We start from the raw sequence: 21,878 nt of genomic DNA, 5'->3' as shown, positions 1-21,878 counted from the left end.
TCTGGAAGTACCATTGGAAGTCATGTCAGGGATTCTGGAAGTACCATTGGAAGTCATGTCAGGGATTCTGGAAGTACCATTGGAAGTCATGTCAGGGATTCTGGAAGTACCATTGGAAGTCCTGGCAGGGAATCTGGAAGTACCATTGGAAGTCATGTCAGGGAATCTGGAAGTACCATTGGAAGTCCTGGCAGGGATTCTGGAAGTACCATTGGGCTATGGACTCCCCCTTTGGCAGTGCTGAATGGCCCAATGCTGTCACATGGAATGAGTCACATTCTCCGGGAAGTATTGGTTGTTTCCTTTGGCTGCCACTGAAAAGAAAAGTGCAGGGAATGAAGGACTGGTGAGTATGTGCTGTGTTAGGTGGGGGTGGGGAGGGTAATGATGATAATAATAATAATAAGTAGGAATGCACAATACCATTTTTTTTTCAAGACTGAGTACGAGTACCGATACTTTTCCTCAAGTACTCACCGATACCAATTGCCGATACCTTATTTTCTAGTGTCATGTGACAGTTTTTGTAAATACAGGCTAATAATTTTAGGATAGTGGTGTTGCGCCAGGGCCCGGTCACAGCGGCAACCCTAGTTCTGCCTTCAAGCTGTAGAGGGACTACAAATCCCAGCAATACATTATACAGCAATGCCGAATGGCAACCGGCTATAGAGGACTACAAATCCCAGCAATGCATTATACGTCAATGCATAATAACATGAGGCTACATGCTCTGTACTTCTCCAGGGTGCCGGCTTGTTCTTTCCCAGCGGGGGATCCCAGGTGGCTCTGTGGGGGTCTCAGGATGGCTCTGTGGGGGTCTTAGAGGGCAGTGTGGGGTCTCAGGAGGCTGTGCAGGGTTTATGTTGGGCTATGCGGGGGCCTATAGTGGGCTGTGTGGACTCTCACGTGGCTGTGCAGGTTCTATGGTGGGCTGCGCGGAATCATAGGTGGGCTGTGTGGACACAGGTGGCTATGTAGGGTGTATTGTGGGTTGTGCGGGGTTAATGGTTGGTGCTGCTTTGTGCTAGGTTGTGCAGGGCTAATGGTGGCTGTGCTTCTTTGTGCTGGGCTGTGCTTCCCTGTGCTGGGCTGTGCTTCCCTGTGCTGGGCTGTGCTTCTCTGTGCTGGGCTGTGCTTCTCTGTGCTGGGCTGTGCTTCTCTGTGCTGGGCTGTGCTTCTCTGTGCTGGGCTGTGCTTCTCTGTGCTGGGCTGTGCTTCTCTGTGCTGGGCTGTGCTTCTCTGTGCTTGGCTGTGCTTCCCTGTGCTGGGCTGTGCTGTCTCACCCGGGGTCCCGGTTTGTCTTACGGGCGGCAGCATGGAGGAGAAGGAGAATTTAGCCGGAACTGTAAACCGGCACCGGTGTTCACAGGAAGTCTGCGGGGCCCTTGAAGCCTGGCACCTGTTTACAGCGCCGGCTTCGGTTTAAAAAACGTAAAGCGCCGGTATCGGTTCTTTGTATCGGGACATTTTCACGAGTACTCATGAAAGTGCCCAGTATCGGCACCAATACCGGTATCGTTATCCGTGCATCCCCAACAAGAAGACTTTGATTTCCAGTGAGATAGGAACCTTAGATTGTAGGCTCCGTGAGGGCAGGGACGGATGTGAATGTGCACTACGTAAAGCACTGTGTAAACTGTCAGCGCTATATAAACACATTTCCTCTTGAGAGATCAGGGCCGCAGTGTTCTGTGATCTTCTTATCGGTAGCATAACAAAGCAGAAAAGAATCAGATATAAATGGATACGAAATCCCCGCCGATACAAAATGTGACCCGGGATCGGCCCTTTAGTCTCGGAGAAGATATATGAATGGGGAATGATATGCGAGCAATGCTGGGGATGGCAGGGTGTGGTGACAACTTGGGTGACACCATTGTTATTCGATGGTGACGGGGCGTAGTCAGTATTTACCTCCAGGCTCACATACTAAATGATCCATAGAAGACATGCAGGTGTAGTGTGCTGGGGGGGATCAGTTTCCTGTCCTTACAGAACGCTCACACCGCACCCCCCCGGGCCCTGTCAGTATTGGAGGAATGTACCCGTGTAGGAGAGACGACAGACATGGGGAAGAACCAGAGGAAGAGGAGAAGGGAAACAACTAGGGAATGCCACCGGTCCAGGATTCACCCGGACAGTCCGGGTTTTGAATGCTGTGTCCGGGTTTCATGGCAGCTGAAACCCGGACACATGATGTCACGCAGACAGGGGCACCCAAAATTAAGATAGGAGCTACTGGCCCCTCACTGAAAATAGTCTGAACTGTGATATTTACATATGAAAAGGCCGCGACTCATTCTCCCCAAAAAATTCCGTGCGCCGCTAGAGTGTTCGGGTTTCACTGGAAGAAAAGGTGGTAACCCTAGGAACAACACGGCTCTGAGTACCGGGAAATAATAGCACAGAGCACCGAGGTCGGGTATAACATGCCACGGCTTCATCATTACTTCCCCCAGTGAGCAAAATCAAACCTTAAATCAGACGTAAACCCGATCCCTAAAATAGTTACATAGTATTTGAGGTTGAATAAAGACATTAGTCCATCAAGTCCAACCTATTAGGATCTCATTCTAGGAGTACCTGTACCCCTGTATATTACCTGTACCCCTGTATATTACGGTCCCTTAAGAAATCGTCCAAAAGTTTCTTGAACAATTCCACATTCCTTGCTGAAATCACCGCCTGTGGCAGTGAGTTCCAGACCCTAACTGATCTTACTGTGAAGAACCCCCTTCGCCCCTTGTGCTGGAATTTTTTTCCACCAATTTTAGGTGATGGCCTCTAGTTTTTGTAACGGAGTTAATTTTAAACAGTTTATCGCTAATGTTGCTGCCACCATTAAACATTTTGTACATGGAAATCATATCCCCCCTCAATCTCCTCACCTCCAATGTGAACATGTTTAAATTTAGTAGCCTTGTCTCGTAGCTCTGGTCCTCCATACCCCTAATTAGTTTGGTTGCCCTCCGCTGGACTTTTTCCAACTCAAGGACATCTTTTCTTAGTACTGGCGACCAGAACTGGACCGCGTACTCCAGATGAGGCCGAACCAATGATCTATAAAGTGGCAAAATTATAGACTTGTCCCTGCAATACATCCCCTTCTTAATACAGGACAAGACCCTGCTAGCTTTGTTTACAGCAGCCTGGCACTGCAAACTACCTTTCAGTTTGTGGTCTACAATGACCCCCAAATCCTTCTCCATTTCTGACTTCCCCAGCGGCATACCCATAATTGTATAACCCAAAATCTCATACAATTCTCTACGTGCCAACGACGTTTCCAAAGTAATTCTCAATATTTTAAAATCTGTAGCGTTTAATAAGATTCTTCCTTATGATCCCGCCATCAAGATCATGGTACAGACACTTCCTGTTGACAACACTCTGTTCCTGTCTCCCTATTGTGCTCCTGCGTTGTCACCCGGGATTTCAGTGGAGACTACAAGAGGTCATTGCAACTCACGTTACTCAGTCACGTTCCACTGTTGTCACCATCGGGAAACCCTTCATAAGAAACGCCATGCAGCCGTCGCTGGAGTGCGTGTGGACAGGAAGAAGCTGCAAAGAGGCTGCAGGGGATGTAACAAGGGTGACAAAAGGTGAAGCTGAATAGCCGGATAACATTTAGCTTTGCCAAAAATACAGTTTTCCCCTTTCTTCACTCTTTGCTGCTGCAGCCTCTTTCAGCCTTATCTTTATGGATGCACTGATACTGGTACTGGTGTCGGTGCTGACACTGGCTACTTTCATGAGTACTTGTGGAAATCCCTAGATACTAAGTAAGCTCCAATACCGACGCTTTGCATTTTTAAGCGGCTGCCTAAGGTCCTACGCTTGCTGGGGATCTCCGGGCAGCCTTGTGGGGACATTCGCAGTGACTGTTTACAGCGCCGATCCAGCCGCGCAGCATCTACTCCTCCTTTTTCCCACCGACCACCCCCGAGAGACGCAGCACACAGCCCTGGTGACACGCAACACACAGTCCAAGTGAGAGGCCGCACACAGCCCTGGTGACACGCAGCACACAGTCCAAGTGAGAGGCTGCACACAGCCCTGGTGACACGCAGCACACAGTCCAAGTGAGAGGCCGCACACAGCCCTGGTGACACGCAGCACACAGTCCAAGTGAGAGGCTGCACACAGCCCTGGTGACACGCAGCACACAGTCCAAGTGAGAGGCCGCACACAGCCCTGGTGACACGCAGCACACAGCCCAAGTGAGAGGCCACACACAGCCCTGGTGACACGCAGCACACATTCCAAGTGAGAGGCCGCACACAGCCCTGGTGACAAGCCGCAAACAGCCATGGTGAGACCCTGCACATCCTCCTAAGACCCCACATAGCCCTAGTGAGACCGCATACAGCCCTGATGAAACAGCACACAGCCCTGGTGAGCAACACAGAGTATGTAGCTTCATATTATTCTGCATTGCTGTATAATGTATTGCTGTGATTTGTAGTCCTCTCTACAGCTTGGAATCAGTGGCAGAACTACCAAGGGTGCAGCGTTTGCAGCTGGGACAGTGCCCTGGCGCTTCACCACTGTCCTAAAATCATTAGTCTGTATTTTTTTTTAAAAACTGTCTCATGACAATAAAAATATATATATGTATATCGGTAATTGGTATACTTGAGGAAATATATCGGTACTCGTACTCGGTCTGGAAAAAAAAGGTATCGGTGCATCCCTGCTTTTCATGTACTTGCTCCAGGCTGCACATCATTGCTCTGCCCAGCTTCCTGATGGGGACAATGGTGGACCATGCCTGTGCAATGTTTGTCAGCTCGTCATATTTGGGTCAGTGACGTCACCCAGGAAACCCCCGGCTGCTCTGCTTACATTGCCGCAGCACCTGATAACCTGTCATTCAGTGACGGGAGCGCGGCGGGGCGGCATCATCATTGAGGTGGGTCGTCTGACACCTCTCATCGTTTTTGACGTTGGATCTCCATCGCTGGACCACCCTTCCTGAGTATTATAGAATTTGAAGTGCTGCCCTCATAGTCGTCCGGCAGGCCATGTGGGGGCGGCTCGTGGCATTCCAGACAGAAATAAACAGCGACATCTGCACAACGCAGGACTGTTGAAGGATGTGTGTACGCTGATGTTCTGGGCCCTCCATGATATGTGTTCATGGCCTGACATGTGTGAGCAGAAATCACACTGAGCTGTATATCCCCATAATTGTCTATCTTATTACAGCTGCCACCCTGAGAGGGCAGAGGGTGGAGTCCTGAGGTCCAACTCCCCCCCCCTTGATGGACTAATGTCTTTATTCAACCTCAAATACTATGTAACTATGTAACCTGTGGTCCTCAGGTCTCATGTGGTCCTGCGGCACGTACTGTGTGGCTCTCAGGACCCCTGCAGAGAGGGATCTGGGTGGGCTATGTGGGCTCAAAGGTGGCTGTGCGGGTTCTCAGGTGGGCTATGCAGGCTTTCAGGAGTGCTATGCGGGCTGTGCGGTGTCTCACCAGGGGTCTAGAGGTGGACAGGGTGGTATCCGAAAGACAGAAGATTACAGGCGCCCCCCAGCTCACAGGAAGATGCTGCTTCAGGCAGATGCGGCTGCTTGAGGTCCCCCTCTTGCTGAGGACCTTGGCAGTCGCATCTGTCAAAAAATGTAAAGCGGCGGTATTGGCACTTAGTGTCTTGTGTCCGGGTGTCAGCCGGCCTGAAACCTGGACACAGTTCCGAGGCCTCGGTGATCTCCACATTGCAGCTTCTTTCCTAACTTTCTCTCTAATTGCATCAAAACAAACAATCACTGAAGCCAAGATGACTCAGACTTTTCTGCAGAAAATTCCATTCCCACTGCCGGCAGCACCCTCCCTGATTGTACAATCACAAGGATCACACTCATCAGAAGGAAGGTTTTACATCAGTTATTGAAGGGGAGCCAAGAAATATGAGTCACGGTCAGGAATGAGCAGCCGCCAGCAAAAGCAGCAGCACGGCCTTCTACTGACCGGTGTAAACAGAAGAAAGACAAAAAGAATGCGCTCGAGTGTTAAATAGGAATCAGGGTGCAAGTCACATATTAAAGGGTCAGTCCATCCACGAGTAATATTTCAGGATTTGATAGACGCCGGCGAGTTAAACCATCTGACAGTCTCTTGTTTTCAATAAGTTTTTATTAAGATTTTATAAGTATAATAAAGATAATCGGAAGGCTTTCAAAAGTTGATACATAATAAGGATTACATGTAACAAAGATTAAAGATGGATGAGGTAAAAAATAGTTACAGTATCTTAAAATGCCAGATAAAAAAAACTTTATATCATGAAGAGAAATAACATGTAGTTCCCGGTAGACAGAGGTTTAATATTACAGGAGTTGATATCCAGTTCCTGGGTGGTGACAGGACCAGAATAATACAATATACCAGCAAAGAAAACCATGTATCTAGGGCAGTGGTTCTCTCAACCTGTGTAAGCTCAGGACTCACATTTGCCCTTGGTCTTAAGTCCTGACCCAAGTCGCACTGCAATGGAATGCACGGCATTGCGGTACCAATCGTTCTGGTGCAGGCGATCAAACTGTGGGTGGGAGGTGCATTTGAGGTGCCATTCAAATAAAATGCAACACTCATCCCCACACCAGAATGCACAGTAGGTGCGATTGCGTGGTACAGTGTGTTAATTGCATGGGACTGTGTGATTAGCACACTGTACTAGTGTGTACAGGCCCTCACAAACACTGACAGACACACACAACCACAGACACAATCTCACACACACTACAAAAACAATGTTTTTTTTTTTTTAAGCTCCACCCATTCTCCCTTCCTTATGAGAACTGGAGTGGATCCTCAGTCTGGGGTCCAGTGTGGGCTGCTGTTAATGGAGCTCCATCCATATGTGCATTGCTCATACTGCTCCCTTGTGGGCCCTGTAGAGATGCCGGGAGCCAGAATGTGACATCACTACGGTCCAGGCACCTCTACAGGACACGTGAGGGAGCTGTAAGCAATGCATGTATGGATGTAGCTCCCTCGCGGCCATAGCTCTAGCCCATCCCACCTCAAGCTGACACTCTGCACTGAGCAGCATATTTTGAATGGGTGTTTGGTGTGAGAACTGACAGTGCTGCGCTAGGGGGAGGAGCCTCTCTCCTAGAAAAGTGGAAGGCATGCGGTGACCCACTGAATACGGGGGCGCGACCCGCCAGTTGAGAACCAAGGAACTAGGGTACTCCATCGCGAAGTATGTGATTTGGTCACGGTTCAGGAGAAGACAAAACAATAAAAGATCAGTAGTAATGGAAGAAATGAGAATAGTGCAGGAATAGAAGACGGCTAGCTCCACCCAACTGTTTCCTATTGGCCGTCACCTGCTAGAGTCTTCTAGCAGGTGACGGCCAATGAATAACAACTGGGCGGAGCCGACCGTAACGTCACAGCCGGCTCCGCCCAGTTGTTATTGTTTAATGACAGTTCAGAGTCCCCAGGTCATTTGTGATAGAGTTGTGCGCCGTCAAAAAATTCGTTTAGTTTCGTTTCGGAATATCCGTTATTTCGTATTTCGTAATTCGTGTCCGAAACTCAATTCGGATTTGTACGAAATACAAATTTTCGTTAGTTTCGGCACATTTTCGTAACTTTACGAACATTCGTTATGATGAAGTTAAAAAGCAAAATACCTTTGTTAATATTGGAGTGGTAGTTGTTTTTTTTAATCCGAAATACGAATTCCGTTAACGGATTCCAGATCCGAATTTCGTATTTCGGATGAAAAAAAAAAGTACCATACACTCCAATATATTAACAAAGGTATTTTGCTTTTTAACTTCAATATAACGAATGTTAACCGAATTTTACCCCGCTCGGCCGCCTTCGGCGGCTGTACGGGCTATTCTGAATAGCCCGTACAGTAGCCCTTCGGTAGCCAAAGAGGCTGGATCCTTCGGGTCCTTTGTGAACAGCCCCCTAAATTTAAAGGCACTCTTTCCCAGGGGGTGCTACATATTACAGAAAATGTAATGGGAGGAGCCGAGATACAGAAAGGTGGAAACGGGGACTACGGGGATAGAAATATCAGGTGGAAAGGAGCAGAGCCTACTGGAGTATCTAGGACAGGGGTAGGCAACCTTGGCACTCCACCTGTGCCGAAACTACAAATCCCAACATGCATCTGCCTCTGGGAGTTATGTCTGTGGCTGTCAGAGCCTTGCAATGCCTCATGGGACTTGTAGTTCCACAACAGCTGTAGTGTCAAGGTTGCCTACCCCTGATCTAGGACCTATAAGAAGTCAGGGTTGATGCCTCCTATATCTAAAATATCACCTAGGTGGGGGTGTGATTGCTGTATTATGGGGCATGTGTTACCTGTAACAGTTTTCTAAAACGTGAGAGAAAGTTTAAAGGACGAGTATATCTTTACCACAGTTGTCCTTTATTTAAAACCACCGCTCAGATCAGAAATGCAGATGTTCTGTTACTTGTAGTTCTCTGAACATTGGCTCCATTGCCGCCTTGTTCCTGCACAGGACTGAGAGCTATTGACGTCGCCTGGTCTCACCTTCTGATTGTTATAGGAGCTTCTCAGCCAATCCCGGACCAGCCCCCTAATCTACCTCTCCATATAAACTGTGACTCACACTCCTTGCTGGAGAGCTGGGGTGCTTTTGGAGGACATTTTAGCAACTCATGTGTGGATTTACCCAGAATTCAACTGTAAAGCGGGATCCGTGTACCCAGTAGGCAGAGTAGGAAGGTCAAGATGTCTTTGCCTGACTTCCTGCCTACCCAGCGGAGGACTCACGAGGCTGAATGATGCACGCCAGTTTTAAGAGGCAACAATAAGTAGAAGAGGAGGAGAAGAGGAAGAGAGCCCTGGGGATAGACTAGATTATGTCACTCAGTCTGCAGCCATTAAATCTGACACTTGTTATATCTTTTATTTCCCTTCAGATAATCTACAATAATGCCGCCATTTCCTCCATGTTGTGGCCTTATCATCGTGGCTTCCCGCCAGCCAGGTGAGTGTACAACCAACGGCAGGTTACAGTATGAGTGACACTAGCTCTGATTTTTGAAGAAGCCTTTCCCGAGTGACACATGGAGTCTGCAGATGGTGACTTCTCATTCTACATATGTTAGTTAGCTGACTGTCATGCTGATCCTCTGCTTTCAGTATTCAGATAAACATCAGACAAATGGCTCCAGGTGGATCTAAACTGTCACCCCCATCCACCAGACTGTGACATTCAGTATTTTTAGTGGTAAGCAAAGAAGAAAATATATAAAAATAAAGGTTAAACGCCCTTTGGATATCATTTCCAATAAAAGTCAACCATACAGATATCAGTGTGTCACACAGAACTCAATGGTGAGTTTGAGTTCATCTCACATGTATTACATCACACCCTACGTCTACCATCATGGTGGTGCTGTTGGTACCAGAACCATTTACATGAGGGAACATGGCAGTGTCTCCGGTCAGCTGATCCCTGTGTGTCACTCCATGACAGCAGCTCTCCAGGTTAGTGAGGACCATCGCTCTAAGTCAATGTGGCTCTTCTGCAGTGCACATGTGCTGGCAGGGAACATCTGACAGGAGGAGATAGGTGCTGCTGATCCTTCACTGACTCAATGAAAAGGCCGGGGGTCGTAGATTAGTAGATTGCTCTTTATAGCAGCTTGTTAAATTTACAATGTAGATAAGCTAAGTACTGAGTTGTAAACTCCTCATCTCTGTACAGGTAGAATGTGTTTCTTGTATTTGTTTGTTCCCCAGTTTGGTTGAAGAGCACTTTTAAAGGGTACCTGTCTCCTAACTGTTCACCAAATGTATAGCTCAGGTCACCAGATTTAATTCTCCTGTGTGTGTGTGTCCAGTCCCTCTGCAGGGGATCTCGGTGGACGTCCAGGTGAAAGGCTTTGTGGCGGATGTATCGGCCACTCTCAAGTATAAGAACAAGGAGGAGAAGGCGGTGGAAGCGGTCTTTGTCTTCCCCATGGATGAAGACTCCGCCGTCTACAGCTTTGAGGCCACAATAGAGGGGAAGAAAATTATAGCCGACCTGCAGGAGAAGAAGCAGGTAATGAGGATTATGAGACGGACGCATAACAACATATTAAATGTTCACTTCAGACATGATTATACATTCTCAGTCTTTTCACTAAATTGGGATATTATACATTTCAACCTTTAATAAAACCATTGGGACACCTTCTGCCTTTCATGTCAATGCCTGCGTCCTTGTGGAGCCCCCATGGATCCCTGGCCTAGACTTATCTGGAACAGGGCTTAATTTTGACTTAGTAGAGGTCCCATGTACAGCCTTGCACTGGGATCAAACACATTTCACAGAGATTAAGGGATTGTTATGAACACTAACATACACACTTACAGGTACAGGGCGCCTATACCACAGTGTTGATGGGACCATTCATTGTTAATTCTTTCTAATAAATGTAAAGTTTCTTCATCTTGACCAGATGTACCCATCATGACAGCACGCTGCCACTAGTAGCACATTCTAGCATTTTATAAGGAGATAAGCACATTATACGAGCGGGTGGAGCTTATACTGGGTTTAATTATGGGGGTGTGCCTAGGCAGCTTGATGTCTTGATACGGCCTTGGTATCCAGCTTCCAAGCGGTCATTTTGTAATCTGACCGATCTTTATTAACTGATGCACTAAAACTCTCAATATTGAAGAAATGGAGGAATCTTCCCTAATCACCACACCGCGTATATTTACTTACAATACAGGTGTACTTTATTTTATTGCTCTTTTTTAATTGTTTTTTATTTCTCTGTAAAGCTCTGCATGACATTTGTTGTTTTGTAGATGAGATATAGAACGTGTGGTCACCAGTTTGGCTGAATTATCTACTGATCTGCAGATGTCTATCATGTCTTATGATTAATAGTCACAGAGAAGCATCGACTGTTACTTGCTATTTTAGGGGAGGCTAGAAAACTAGACACAAAATGCAGAGATAGATAGAATTTGGTAACACAAGTAGAGCTATAAAGCAGGAGGGTGGAGGAGGTAGATGCTGCACACCATAGACGGATCAGTAGATGTCAATGCTGTTAGATTTTGTGGTGGCACGCTTGGCTTACACACAGAGTATAATGTAAGTATACCATAGGGGTTATGATAGTATTAGTGAATAACTAAAGAGTTTGGTTAGTGCTAGGGTCAGGGGGACAGGAGGAGGTTTATTGTTAATGTTACTGGCTAGGCTAAGGTTTTAGTTAAGTGTTGGGGTGTTGAGCTTATTCTAGGTTGAAGCAGAACCCAAAGTCCACTGGTCCTTCCAACACTGCCATTTAAACAAATGCTGATCTCTGTGAAGCAAATAGCGTAATTGACTGTTCAGACAGAGGCAACCAAGCAGAGCTGTTGTCAGATAGAACAAGACATGAGATGATTTTGGTTGAGTACAGAAAGGCTAGAACCTCTGGCAAGCTTTAATTTCTATCTGTGGTGTCTTCGGGGAGATGCTCTCTCACTTCCTGTGATGGGGTCAGAAGGAACAAGAAGGGAAAGGAAACCTCCCTCTTAAAGGAGACGTCTACAGAATTTAAAACATAATAGAGGTTCTAACCTCTTCCCATTCCCATAAACCAATCCCTGACCTCTTTGCTCTATCCAAAAAAAGGCCACTCCTTCTCGGCATGACAAAGCCGAACCGGTCTGAGTCAAGATCAAAAAGTTGTGCTCCCAATGACCTATTAGTCATAATGGTGTAAAGGTCAGATCACATACACCCCACTGTCTTCCAATGGTCTTAGAAACCTAGTGGACACACAACATAATACTCTGGAGCTATTTGTTTAAGAGATCAGCTAATCTGCATTTCAGCTGACCTCACAGCTTCAGAAACTGAAATGGAATTGTATAGACGTAAGACGTCATATTCACAGCTCTAAACTGATGTAAAACTATGACAGTAACAAGTTTGCTTCTTCTCCCTCTCCTCTCCAGGCTCACAAAACCTATGATGAGGCCATCAGCCGGGGCGAGCAAGCCTTCCTCCTGGAGGAAGATGAGAGCTCGGCAGACATCTTTAGCTGCAGTGTTGGGAATCTCCCTCCCGGCCAGGAAGCTGAGATCACCCTGAAATACGTCCGGGAGTTGCCATTGGAGGCGGACGGAGCTGTGCGTTTTGTGCTGCCGGCCGTCCTCAACCCGAGATACACCCCAAAAGGTGCAAATAGTTTATTTTAGTGTAATTCTTTGATTTGCTCTTCTGAAAGGACCCCTAAACCTAAAATGAACCTGACTTGGATGACAATGTTCCTAAAGCAAAAGTGATAAATTGCCAACACCAAGTACCTTGTGTTCTAACCAGTCTTCAAACCAGTTCCTGTGTTCCTGTGGAGCCTTTCACATTGTAGGCCCATGCTGTACCTGGGGCCTTGACTTCTGTCCAAATTGTAACCCCGGCACTAAACCCAGCCAATGAATGTCAAAAGTCAGAACCCCTGTGTGCTGTAGGGTTGTAGTGGTCAACTCTTTTGATATAGGAGGCCCCAAGTGCAGATCACGATAAAAACAGAATGCAATGATTTGCAAACCTTATAAACCCGAATTTTATTTACAATAGGAAATAAAAAACATATCAAATGTTTAAACTGAGAAAATTTAACATTTTAGGAAAAAAAATAAGGGAATTTTGGAACTGATGGCAGCAACACGTCTGAAAAAAGTTGGGGCAGGGCCATGTTTACCACGGTATCCAATCCCCCCCTTCTTATACTAACACTCCAGTTGTTGGAGTTTTGGGAGAGGAATGTTCTCCCGTTCTTGCCTGATATAGGATTCTAACTGCTCAACAGTCCTTGGTCTTCTTTGTCGTATTTTTCGTTTCAAGATGCGCCAAATATTTTAATTAGCGAAAGGTCTGAACTGCAGACGGAGCAATTAAAGTGACATTAAACCCTCAGATTTTTTAACATAAACCAATACTGCAATGTGCGCCTTACTGTAATCCATGGTTGTTTCCCTTCTCTTTGCTGCTCTTCCTTTTAAATCATCATGTCTTCTCATGCTTGGGGAGAACTTCCCTTTGCAGCTGAGTGCCTCTTCCTGTAGTGTTGGCTCAGGTTGCAACGTACACACAGACACCATGTATCCATTCCAGAGACAAGGCAGTCTGCTGCAAAACAGAAGTTCTGCAGAGCATGAGAACAGATACAGATTTAAAAGGAAGAGCAGCAAAGAGAAGGGAAACAACCATGGATTAGAGTAAGGCGCACATTACAGTATTGTTTTATGTTAAAAAATCTGAGAGTTTAATGTCACTTTAAGCACCCGGACTCTTCTACTACGAAGCTATGCTGTTGGCATAGATGCAGTATGCACTCATCTCCATTTGGACACTGAGATGATTCCTTTCTCTCTCTTTTCTCTCTTCCAGATCAGGATGTGAGCATAACAGCCACACGTCCGCAGGTGCCGGTTGGTGGGATCCCGTACACGCTGAGTCTGATTGCTCACTTCCAATCTGTGTACGGCATCGCCAAGATCGAGTCCAATTGTAAAATCACCCCTGTGGAGTATACAGATAGTGACAAGACCGGCGCCAAGGTGAGCGGGACTCAAAATAGTATCAAGGATTATTTCTTTTGTTGAATATGTAGTTAATAAACCATCAAGTCGATGTATCTTGTGAATGAAAATGGCAATTTATTCATGTTCATCTTTTTAATGAACCTCCATTGTTATAATTTTGCAGTCATCATGTCACCCCACACCCCTATATACTGAAGATGATGGAATACTGCAGCAACAAATCTCAAGTTGCTCTAAAATGTGCTTCCTATTATAATGTTATTTCACCTTTGCAGGTGTCACTGGCAGAGGGGCACAAGTTTGAGCGAGATGTGGAGTTACTGGCTTATTATACAGATGTGAACAAACCCAGCGTCACTGTGGAGGCGGGGCTTGGATCTACAGACGCAGCCCAAGAAAAAGGACCGACGCCATCAGGTGACAAAATAACCCGACATGACATCTACAGCTAGCGCTCTGCATTGCGGTATAATGACCCATCACATGAGAGCTCTCCTGAGGGCCAGTGTCCACATTATAACAAACGCTGCTCCTCTTTATAGCACAGAGAATTAATTGAACTCTCTCTGATGCCGATTCTACTCTACAACACACACAGGGACCATGGGGAACAGACGTAGCCCCCCTCCAGAAGGAAGGACGGTGTCAGCACCAATTCAGAGATGATTGGAGGATCTACAGCCGAGTGATACACAAATAAGATACATTGTTGTTCATAGTTCGGGTTCTTGAATGTATTTTTAGGATTTAAAGCCTGAGTTTAGTGTCACTTTAATGGCAGACATCAATGTGCAAACATTTCAGGATTTCACCGGCATAGGCGAATAGATTTTACATTTGCAATAGACTGCAGGCAGGTAGCAAATCCCTGAGTTGTGTATCATCATCGGTTTTGTTTGGCTGGTGGTAAAACTGGCTGAGCAGGCCAGCCCAGACTTTCTGGTCCTGAAAATTCTAAGTCAGAATAACTCAGCCCTCCTTTTTAGATACTGATGCCTGACACTGACTTCCAAAACTCCTGACACACCCATCCCAGACGGTTCTTTTATTTTTAAAGGAGAACTATGGGGTCAGGGCTTTTCCCCATAGTTCTCCTTAGGGTAACGGGAGGACACAAACTAGCGTCCTCCCGTTACCCTAAGCTCAGTATATAGGGAGCTACAGCTCGCGGTATACTGAGACGCCGCAGCCGGAGCGGATCCCGACGTAGATGACGGGATCCGCCCAGCTGCGTGAGTGACAGCTGGCTCTGCCCATCTAGAGGCAGAGCCAGCTGTACCCGCCCCCTCCCCCATCCGTTCCGCCAGTCAGCGCTGGCAGATCCGAGCGGGGAGGGGGGAATCCAGCCCCTCCCCTGTCACGGCAGAGAGCTGTGAGGATCGAGACGTGAGCGAACGCCGGTATGTGTTCGCTCACCTCCCGATCTACTGAGCCGACCTGTGACAGTCTCATTGTCACAGGTCGGCAAGAACTATGATGGGAGTGGAAATCACTCATCTCATAATTCTCCTTTAAAGGAGCAGACACTTGACTTCAAAATGCTCCAAAACCGTCTTATGTCTCAGCCATGAGGAATAAGCTCAGCATCCCTGATGGGGAACTCTATTCCTGCTGTTCGCACCTGAAACGTTAAGTCATTAATTATTGGAGATGTGAAGGTTATTGGCTGGTAGACCTCAAGCATTGTCTGGATATGTTATGTGTTCTCCTCTCTATCAATGCCCCTTCCAACTGTCTTGTCATTCTCTTCCTCTCCTGTCTATGCCCCCATTACTCTTCCATTATTCTCTTCTTCCTTGATCCTAGATGTTCTTTTTTTCCGTACTTCGATCTTGGATGGCACAGTTATATAGCAAGAAGTAGACAAAACAAACTACTGTATAGTTCTTCCTTTAAACACTATAAAATAACAACATGACTATGCAACAGTAAATACACTCACACCTAAAATGACTCTTTTGATGAATGGGCACAAATTTGCTGGTAAGAATAATAATAATAATAATAATAGTCTGGGACAATAGTGGAAGCCATTAAATTGTTCAGCAGCCTCTGTAAAAGCTTTGTTGAACATACTGGAGTGGACTGAATGTGTTCTCTGTGTTTGTTACAATCTTATTTTCTCCCTGTGTTCTGTAGGGTCCATTATGGTGGAGTCAGTGGCCATGTTGAACTTCTACCCGAGTTTCCCAGCTGGACAGGAGCAGACCAGTTGCGGCGAGTTTATTTTCCTTGTGGACCGGTCTGGCAGTATGGAGTCTCCAATGAATTCTGAGCCCAACGCCCCGCAGAGGATTCAGAGTGCCAAGGTCGGTAAATTGCCCCAATTGACCATCTAAGACTTACGTGATTGGAAATGTGTCTCGGGATCCTTGTTGTAAATTGAAATAATTCATGAAAACAAAGTCACCTATCATCTGGTAGAACACGGGCTAGAAGGACCTTCCTGATTATCAACAAAGGGGACCTTATGTGAAGCTAAGGTGATATTCAGAGACATGAGTTAACCCTGAGCTAAATTTATCACAGTAGAAAGAAACCTGTTTGTAGTTGAAGGGTCCAGTCATAGTTTCTTCCTAATTCCCCCGGTGCTTGATTAGATGATTCAAGTGCACATGGATTCCCGTCATGTCAGTTTTTAATATATTAAATATGACTCTGATCAGAGCAGGCAGGAAGGGAGAAGGCAATCCCCCAGCTCATTAAGCTGTGAGTGTAAATTTAAGCTTGAGCTATTGACCACTATAAACAGGATTTTCTTCAGCCAAGCAGATAAGGAGAGCTTGTCTCTGTCAATGTGGCAATTATTATGAATAGCTGGGCCAAATCCCCACCCTTGTGGCATTTAACTCCACCTCTTTGGCCAACGAAAGTATATTCAATATTAGGGATGCACTGATACCAAGTACCGTACTCGGTACAAGTACAGATACTTTTCCAGCTCCAAGACTACACTAGAGAAAAATTCAAAAGTTAGGAGGCCGCTGTCATTTGTAAGGAGCACCCGGGATTTGTACATCTCTGTTATAATGTACGATTTTGTTTTTATAAACATATATAAAGTGATGCACAGATACCAGTTTTGCGAGTACGAGTACTGGTACTTGCCGAGTACTTACAAGTACGAGTACTGATACATTTTTGTTCATTGTCATGTGACAGTTTTTCTAAAACAATACAGACTAATGATTTCAGGACAGTGGTGGAGCGCCAGAGCCAGGTCCCAGCTGCAACCCATGCAACCCCGGTAGTTCTCATGAAAATGCCAAGTATCGGCACCGGTACTCGAAAAGTATCTGTGCATCCCTATTCAATATGTACCATAACTCTTTTCATTCTAGCCTTTCACCGGGTCTTAGCTTTCCAGTCACCTCATTCATTGTCTTTCCTCTGCAGGAGACGCTGGTTGTTCTATTGAAGAGTTTACCTCTCGGGTGTTACTTCAATATCTATGGCTTTGGGTCCAAATTTGAGGCTTTCTTCCCGTGAGTATAAAGGTTGGGCAGTGCCACGCAGCATCTGGAAATATGAGACATATTTGGTGGAGTTGCCCCCCCACTTCAGAAATTTTGGGTAGTATTTGTAGTCTACCACAGAGTGACAGGCACTGTAATTCAAGACTCTAAAGTGGCTCTTCTTTGTGTGATTGCCGTTCCTATTAAAGGAGAACTATGAGGCGAGTGCTTTTCACTCTCCTCATAGTTCTAGCCGACCTGTGACAATGAGACTGTCACAGGTCGGCTCAGTAGATCGGGAGGTGAGCGAACACATACCGGCGTCGCTCACAGCTTGCGGTATACTGAGCTTAGGGTGACCGGAGGACGCTAGTTTGTGTCCTCCCGTTACCCTAAAGGAGAACTATGGGGAAAAGCCCTGACCCCATAGTTCTCCTTAAAGCATACTAAGAGAGACATCCTCCGACACTTTCTCACTGCTGCACGCGCAGTTACACCTCATTGTCGGTGCTCCTCTGTGGTACCTACATTAGCAGAATGGGTCATGGAAATTGAGCGTTTTGTAGACCTTGCATGTTTATTGGCTGCGGAATATGATAGTTGGGATAGAGTTTGGAAAATATGGGCTTCTTGGCTGAGATTTAGGGATTACCTGGATCTCAGGGAACTGATATCTATTCTTGCTTTTGTAAGAACCATATAATGTAGCGTGGACTGCATAGTTCATGACAATGTGACGGATCTTCATTACAAATGTGGGTGCACATACAATATGTGTTATTAGGGCGATATATAAGTCTAACAGTTGTCACCACAACAGGTGTCCCCATTAGAAGACTCGCACTCACCTCTTGACCTGAAACTCTAAAACTAAAGATTTCCCATCAATTTCTGTCTTGGTAAAGGTTGTCGCTAGAACAAATAGAGGGTGAACCACCCCAGCATGGACTATGGGAGCAATACTAATCTGATAGGGGTTCTAACCCTTCCCCCACTCTATTCCAACTAAAAAAAAAAAAAGTTTTACCCTTACACACTCTTTAAGGCCTATGTCCATGTTGGGCAGCCATGTGTAGACATGCGTGTGTAAATAGAAAGGATGGCACCAATATACCAGTCAACTAGGGCTGCAACAACTAATTGACATCATTGATTATAGTTGATTATTGAAAAAGTTGTCAACTTTTTCAATCATCGATTAATCATCTTCCGATTGGTTGGCCCTGTTCACGGCTCCACACGCGTTGCACGCCACACCTCCTCCCCACCTTACGCTCGCCGCTGCCAGACCCGCCCCCATCCACACGCCGCACCTCCTCCCTGCCTCAGGCTCACCGCCGGCCCAAATCCACGATCGGCACAAGGATGCGGTGAGAAGAAGTAAGGAGGAGCAGGTGGGGGGGTGACAGCCGCCGATAGACAGGCCCGATCTCAGAAACAAGTTGCTGGAAGACTGCTCAGGTAAGCCTGCACTTCGACCCCCCCGCCCAGCACATGGTGCTCTACTATGTATTGCTGGAATTTGTATTCCTCTATAGCTGATGGTACATTGTGCTGTATATCATACATAGGAATAGAAATCCCAGCAATACATTGTACACTGTATGTATAATGTACTATTGCTGGGATTTGTTGCATTCCTCTATAGCTGGTGGTGAAGAAGCATGAAGAAGCAGCGTTATCGCTCTAGGACAGGATTACAGCACACCCGCGCTTTTCTCTTCTGCATATAGAGGGGAGGTGTTCTGTAGTCACAAAGGCAGAGAGCACAGGAAGATATCAGCTGACATGATTTCTGGCAGGATCAACAGGTATTTTTTGCATTTGTCCAACAGATATAACACTTTCAATGGTATATTTAGCAGACCAAAAGGGAGCAAATATAAGAAGTCCATTGTTGGGTTTACGTATCTTTTATTGCAAGGTCTTTAGGAAGTATGGCATGATCACTTCTCCGATTCCAGTCATTATTTCTCTACAGATGGTTAGTTGGATGATGGATGTTCATGCCACAGCCTGATTTACATCTAAAAATTGTGGTTTGGACATATTTGTCAGACCTCTCAGTCCATCTGTAGAGCTGCCTGGAGGTCCCAATCACCATGAAACCTGCACCGTGTCAGTTGATATCCCCTGCAGTGACCGTATAACATGAACTTATTGAACAATGTTCCCCAGGGAGAGTGTGGAGTACACACAGAAGTCCATGGAGGAGTCGGTGAAGAAGGTGAATGAGATGGATGCCAACTTTGGAGGAACAGAAATTCTCCAACCTCTAAAGAAGATCTACCAAACAGCCGGGAGAGCCGAGCACCCCCGACAGGTAAGTGAGGCTGCAAAACATTGGGGAGACTAGATACCATTGAGTGTGGAGGAGGGGAGTTCCAAGTACTCGGGTTATGGGGTCACAGAGCCTACTGATATCTAATGTTTGAGTTTTGCCTGAAGACGTCTTATAATATAACTTTAGTATAAATTTATATAGTAAGACAAGATAGTGAAATGATAAAGTTCAGTGTTGATGACCTGCGTTGCTCCATTGATCTCCTCATCTCTGTCCTCTCTTCAGCTTTTTGTCTTCACAGATGGAGAAGTCGGGAACACAAAGCAAGTGATCGATGAAGTTCAGAAAAATGCTCAGAAACACCGGTAATTATAAACATCCCATCCCATTCCATCCCTACTACCATGACATGCGCATTGCAATCTTTGGTCCATGTCTGACCTTGGAACCATACTTTGTTCTGTGTCTCCATGCCTGAAATGCATACCAGAGCTGCATTAGCCACTCAGCATTGCTACCAGGGTCTGCCATAGGAGGTTACATTTGACATTTTTAGACCCGAACATACATACTTGGGTTCATTTTGGCAATAGCCAAAAACAAAGACATTAGTCTTTGAATTGTGAGGAGAAACTGCAGTACCCAAAAGATGATAACCCATCCAAGCGCTGGGACAACGTGCAAACTCCATGTCGGTGTCCTGGCTGAGATTCATTCCATCCTTCTGTGTAAATTAAAATGTGACTACTACCCCCTTCCTATATCCCACATCTGTGTGTAGTAACACGGAGTCCATCTGACCTCCACCACCTGCATCTGAATACAGCCACCTGCTGATAAGATTATTAAATACTTCAAAGTTGATGTTTCATATATTATTGTAGCGCTACCCCCGTAGGAGCCGCTGGTTGCCCGGTTCGCCTCTAGTCTGTCTAGGGTATGCCCTTCAGCTGCCCACCCATTAGCATTAACCGCCCACTTCCGGTGCCCATAAACTGATGTCCACTCCGGTAGGAAAATGCTAAGTAAACGATTTATTGAACATCTTCACTGGGGAGAGAGGGTATGGGGGTTCTAGGTGTCCAGGGGGTAGCCAACAGAAGCTCCAGACTCACCAGACTTTGTAGATGTATCAGTGTAGATCCACCTGAGAGACAGCGACTGATGCAACAGATAGGCAGGATGGATGCAGATCCTCAATCAGGAAAGACACCGACCATGCTCCTGAAGTCCACTTAGTTCCAGGGTACTTCAAGAGTCAGCATTGGTCCCGGTTCTCTTCCTCTTTCAGCATCACAGGCCTCCTCCATGTTGGAGGCCTCAGGGAAACCTTCCCTCACACCAGCCCATGCCCACTCCCAGGCCTCGGCCTAGCCTGGGGGGCAGGCTGAACAGGACCCAGCCCTAATCCATGGCTGGTCCCGGCTAGTCTGAGCACATGGCAGATCCCTCCAGTATATGTACCCTATCCCAGCAGGCACCACTGGCTGAGAGAAGCCCAGTGATTGGCTGCTGTACTGTACATACATTAGAGTATCTCCCATTGGCTCTCTCACAATATGACAGAGGCACACTCCGCCCAGGGGGGTACAGGCAATTTCAGACACCGGTAATTAACCATATAATTGCTATTACAAATCCAGCCAGGCCGACTACAGCCCCGGCTACCACTAAATGTCTAGTAGTCACATCACAGAAGTTGTTGGGCGCTACATTATTATTTACTGTCAATAGAAAGTCTTTGTTATACAAGTAAACATCTAATACGGCCATGACGCAGGTTTCAGAGTATTATGATTTTGTTATACCAAGAAAATGGCAGAAACTGCTTGTCTTCAGACTGTCTGATTTGAAACTAAATCTGAACTAATCTGTAAACAGCAGGAGGCAGATTAATTAACGATTTACTTAGCAGCATATGCAGTAAGTGTGTATAATACTAGCTAGCTTTCAATTCCACCGGCCAGTGTCAGCCAGGGTTCAAATGGACAATAAGCTTTCAATCAGAGTAGCTTTCCACCATGTGATCACCATTTCAGTTCTGACATAGGTATCATTTGCAGGCTTGATGACATTCCCCTCCGAATTATATATGTGAAACTATTTTTATAATTAAAGAGACTCGGTTTTCAATAAATTCAAATTCCAACCCTGACCCCAGATATTTACACTACGACGAGCTGCCTCTCTGGAGGCAGAAAGGGGCAGGCAAGATTTAGGGCCATCAGAATGGGTTCTAGGTTTGGGCCTTCCAGAATGGCTTTCAGCTCTTTTCTTCCCGCACAGCCAATAGAAGGGAGTTTTTAAAACCTCTTCCCCCCTTTTCAGATGTTTTGCGTTTGGGATCGGTGAAGGAGCCTCCACATCCCTCATTAAAGGCATGGCCCGGGCAGGAAATGGAACCTTCGAGTTTATCACCGGCAAAGACCGCATGCAACCCAAGGTAAGGGTAAAATGGAGGGCTTCATGAACAAAAAATTAGAATGATCTTCCAGATGGGGACACAGACAACTGGAAAACTTGGCAGACATTATAACCCTGGACTCATAGGAAGTGGGTTGAATGTTGCTGGCCATCAGATTAAGGAGGAC

At 46.2% G+C, this 21,878-nt stretch overlaps 2 protein-coding genes across 2 annotated transcripts in view; both read left to right on the top strand.

The window, feature by feature from the left end:
* LOC108799024 (von Willebrand factor A domain-containing protein 5A-like) overlaps positions 1 to 19,656 on the top strand; it is a 24,677-nt gene extending 5,021 nt beyond the window's left edge. The window contains exons 2-10 of the mRNA XM_018570834.1: positions 8,925 to 8,992; positions 9,852 to 10,054; positions 11,959 to 12,190; positions 13,394 to 13,563; positions 13,824 to 13,942; positions 15,692 to 15,857; positions 16,945 to 17,033; positions 19,182 to 19,326; positions 19,573 to 19,656. Of these exons, the coding sequence (XP_018426336.1) occupies positions 8,938 to 8,992; positions 9,852 to 10,054; positions 11,959 to 12,190; positions 13,394 to 13,563; positions 13,824 to 13,942; positions 15,692 to 15,857; positions 16,945 to 17,033; positions 19,182 to 19,326; positions 19,573 to 19,656 (1,263 nt within the window). The 5' untranslated portion in view covers positions 8,925 to 8,937. The remainder of the gene's footprint in view (positions 1 to 8,924; positions 8,993 to 9,851; positions 10,055 to 11,958; positions 12,191 to 13,393; positions 13,564 to 13,823; positions 13,943 to 15,691; positions 15,858 to 16,944; positions 17,034 to 19,181; positions 19,327 to 19,572) is intronic.
* Positions 19,657 to 21,058: 1,402 nt separating this feature from the next.
* LOC108799018 (von Willebrand factor A domain-containing protein 5A-like) overlaps positions 21,059 to 21,878 on the top strand; it is an 18,516-nt gene continuing 17,696 nt past the window's right edge. Inside the window, exons 1-2 of the mRNA XM_018570829.1 lie at positions 21,059 to 21,075; positions 21,616 to 21,730. Coding sequence (XP_018426331.1) covers positions 21,059 to 21,075; positions 21,616 to 21,730 — 132 coding nt within the window. The remainder of the gene's footprint in view (positions 21,076 to 21,615; positions 21,731 to 21,878) is intronic.

Source organism: Nanorana parkeri, unplaced genomic scaffold (genome assembly GCF_000935625.1).
Source record: "Nanorana parkeri isolate BGI_ZX_2015 unplaced genomic scaffold, ASM93562v1 scaffold1605, whole genome shotgun sequence".
In the NCBI taxonomy this organism is placed as follows: Eukaryota; Metazoa; Chordata; class Amphibia; order Anura; family Dicroglossidae; genus Nanorana; species Nanorana parkeri.
The sequence above is the reverse complement of the archived record's forward strand: the minus strand, read 5'-3'. Positions and strand labels throughout refer to the sequence as shown.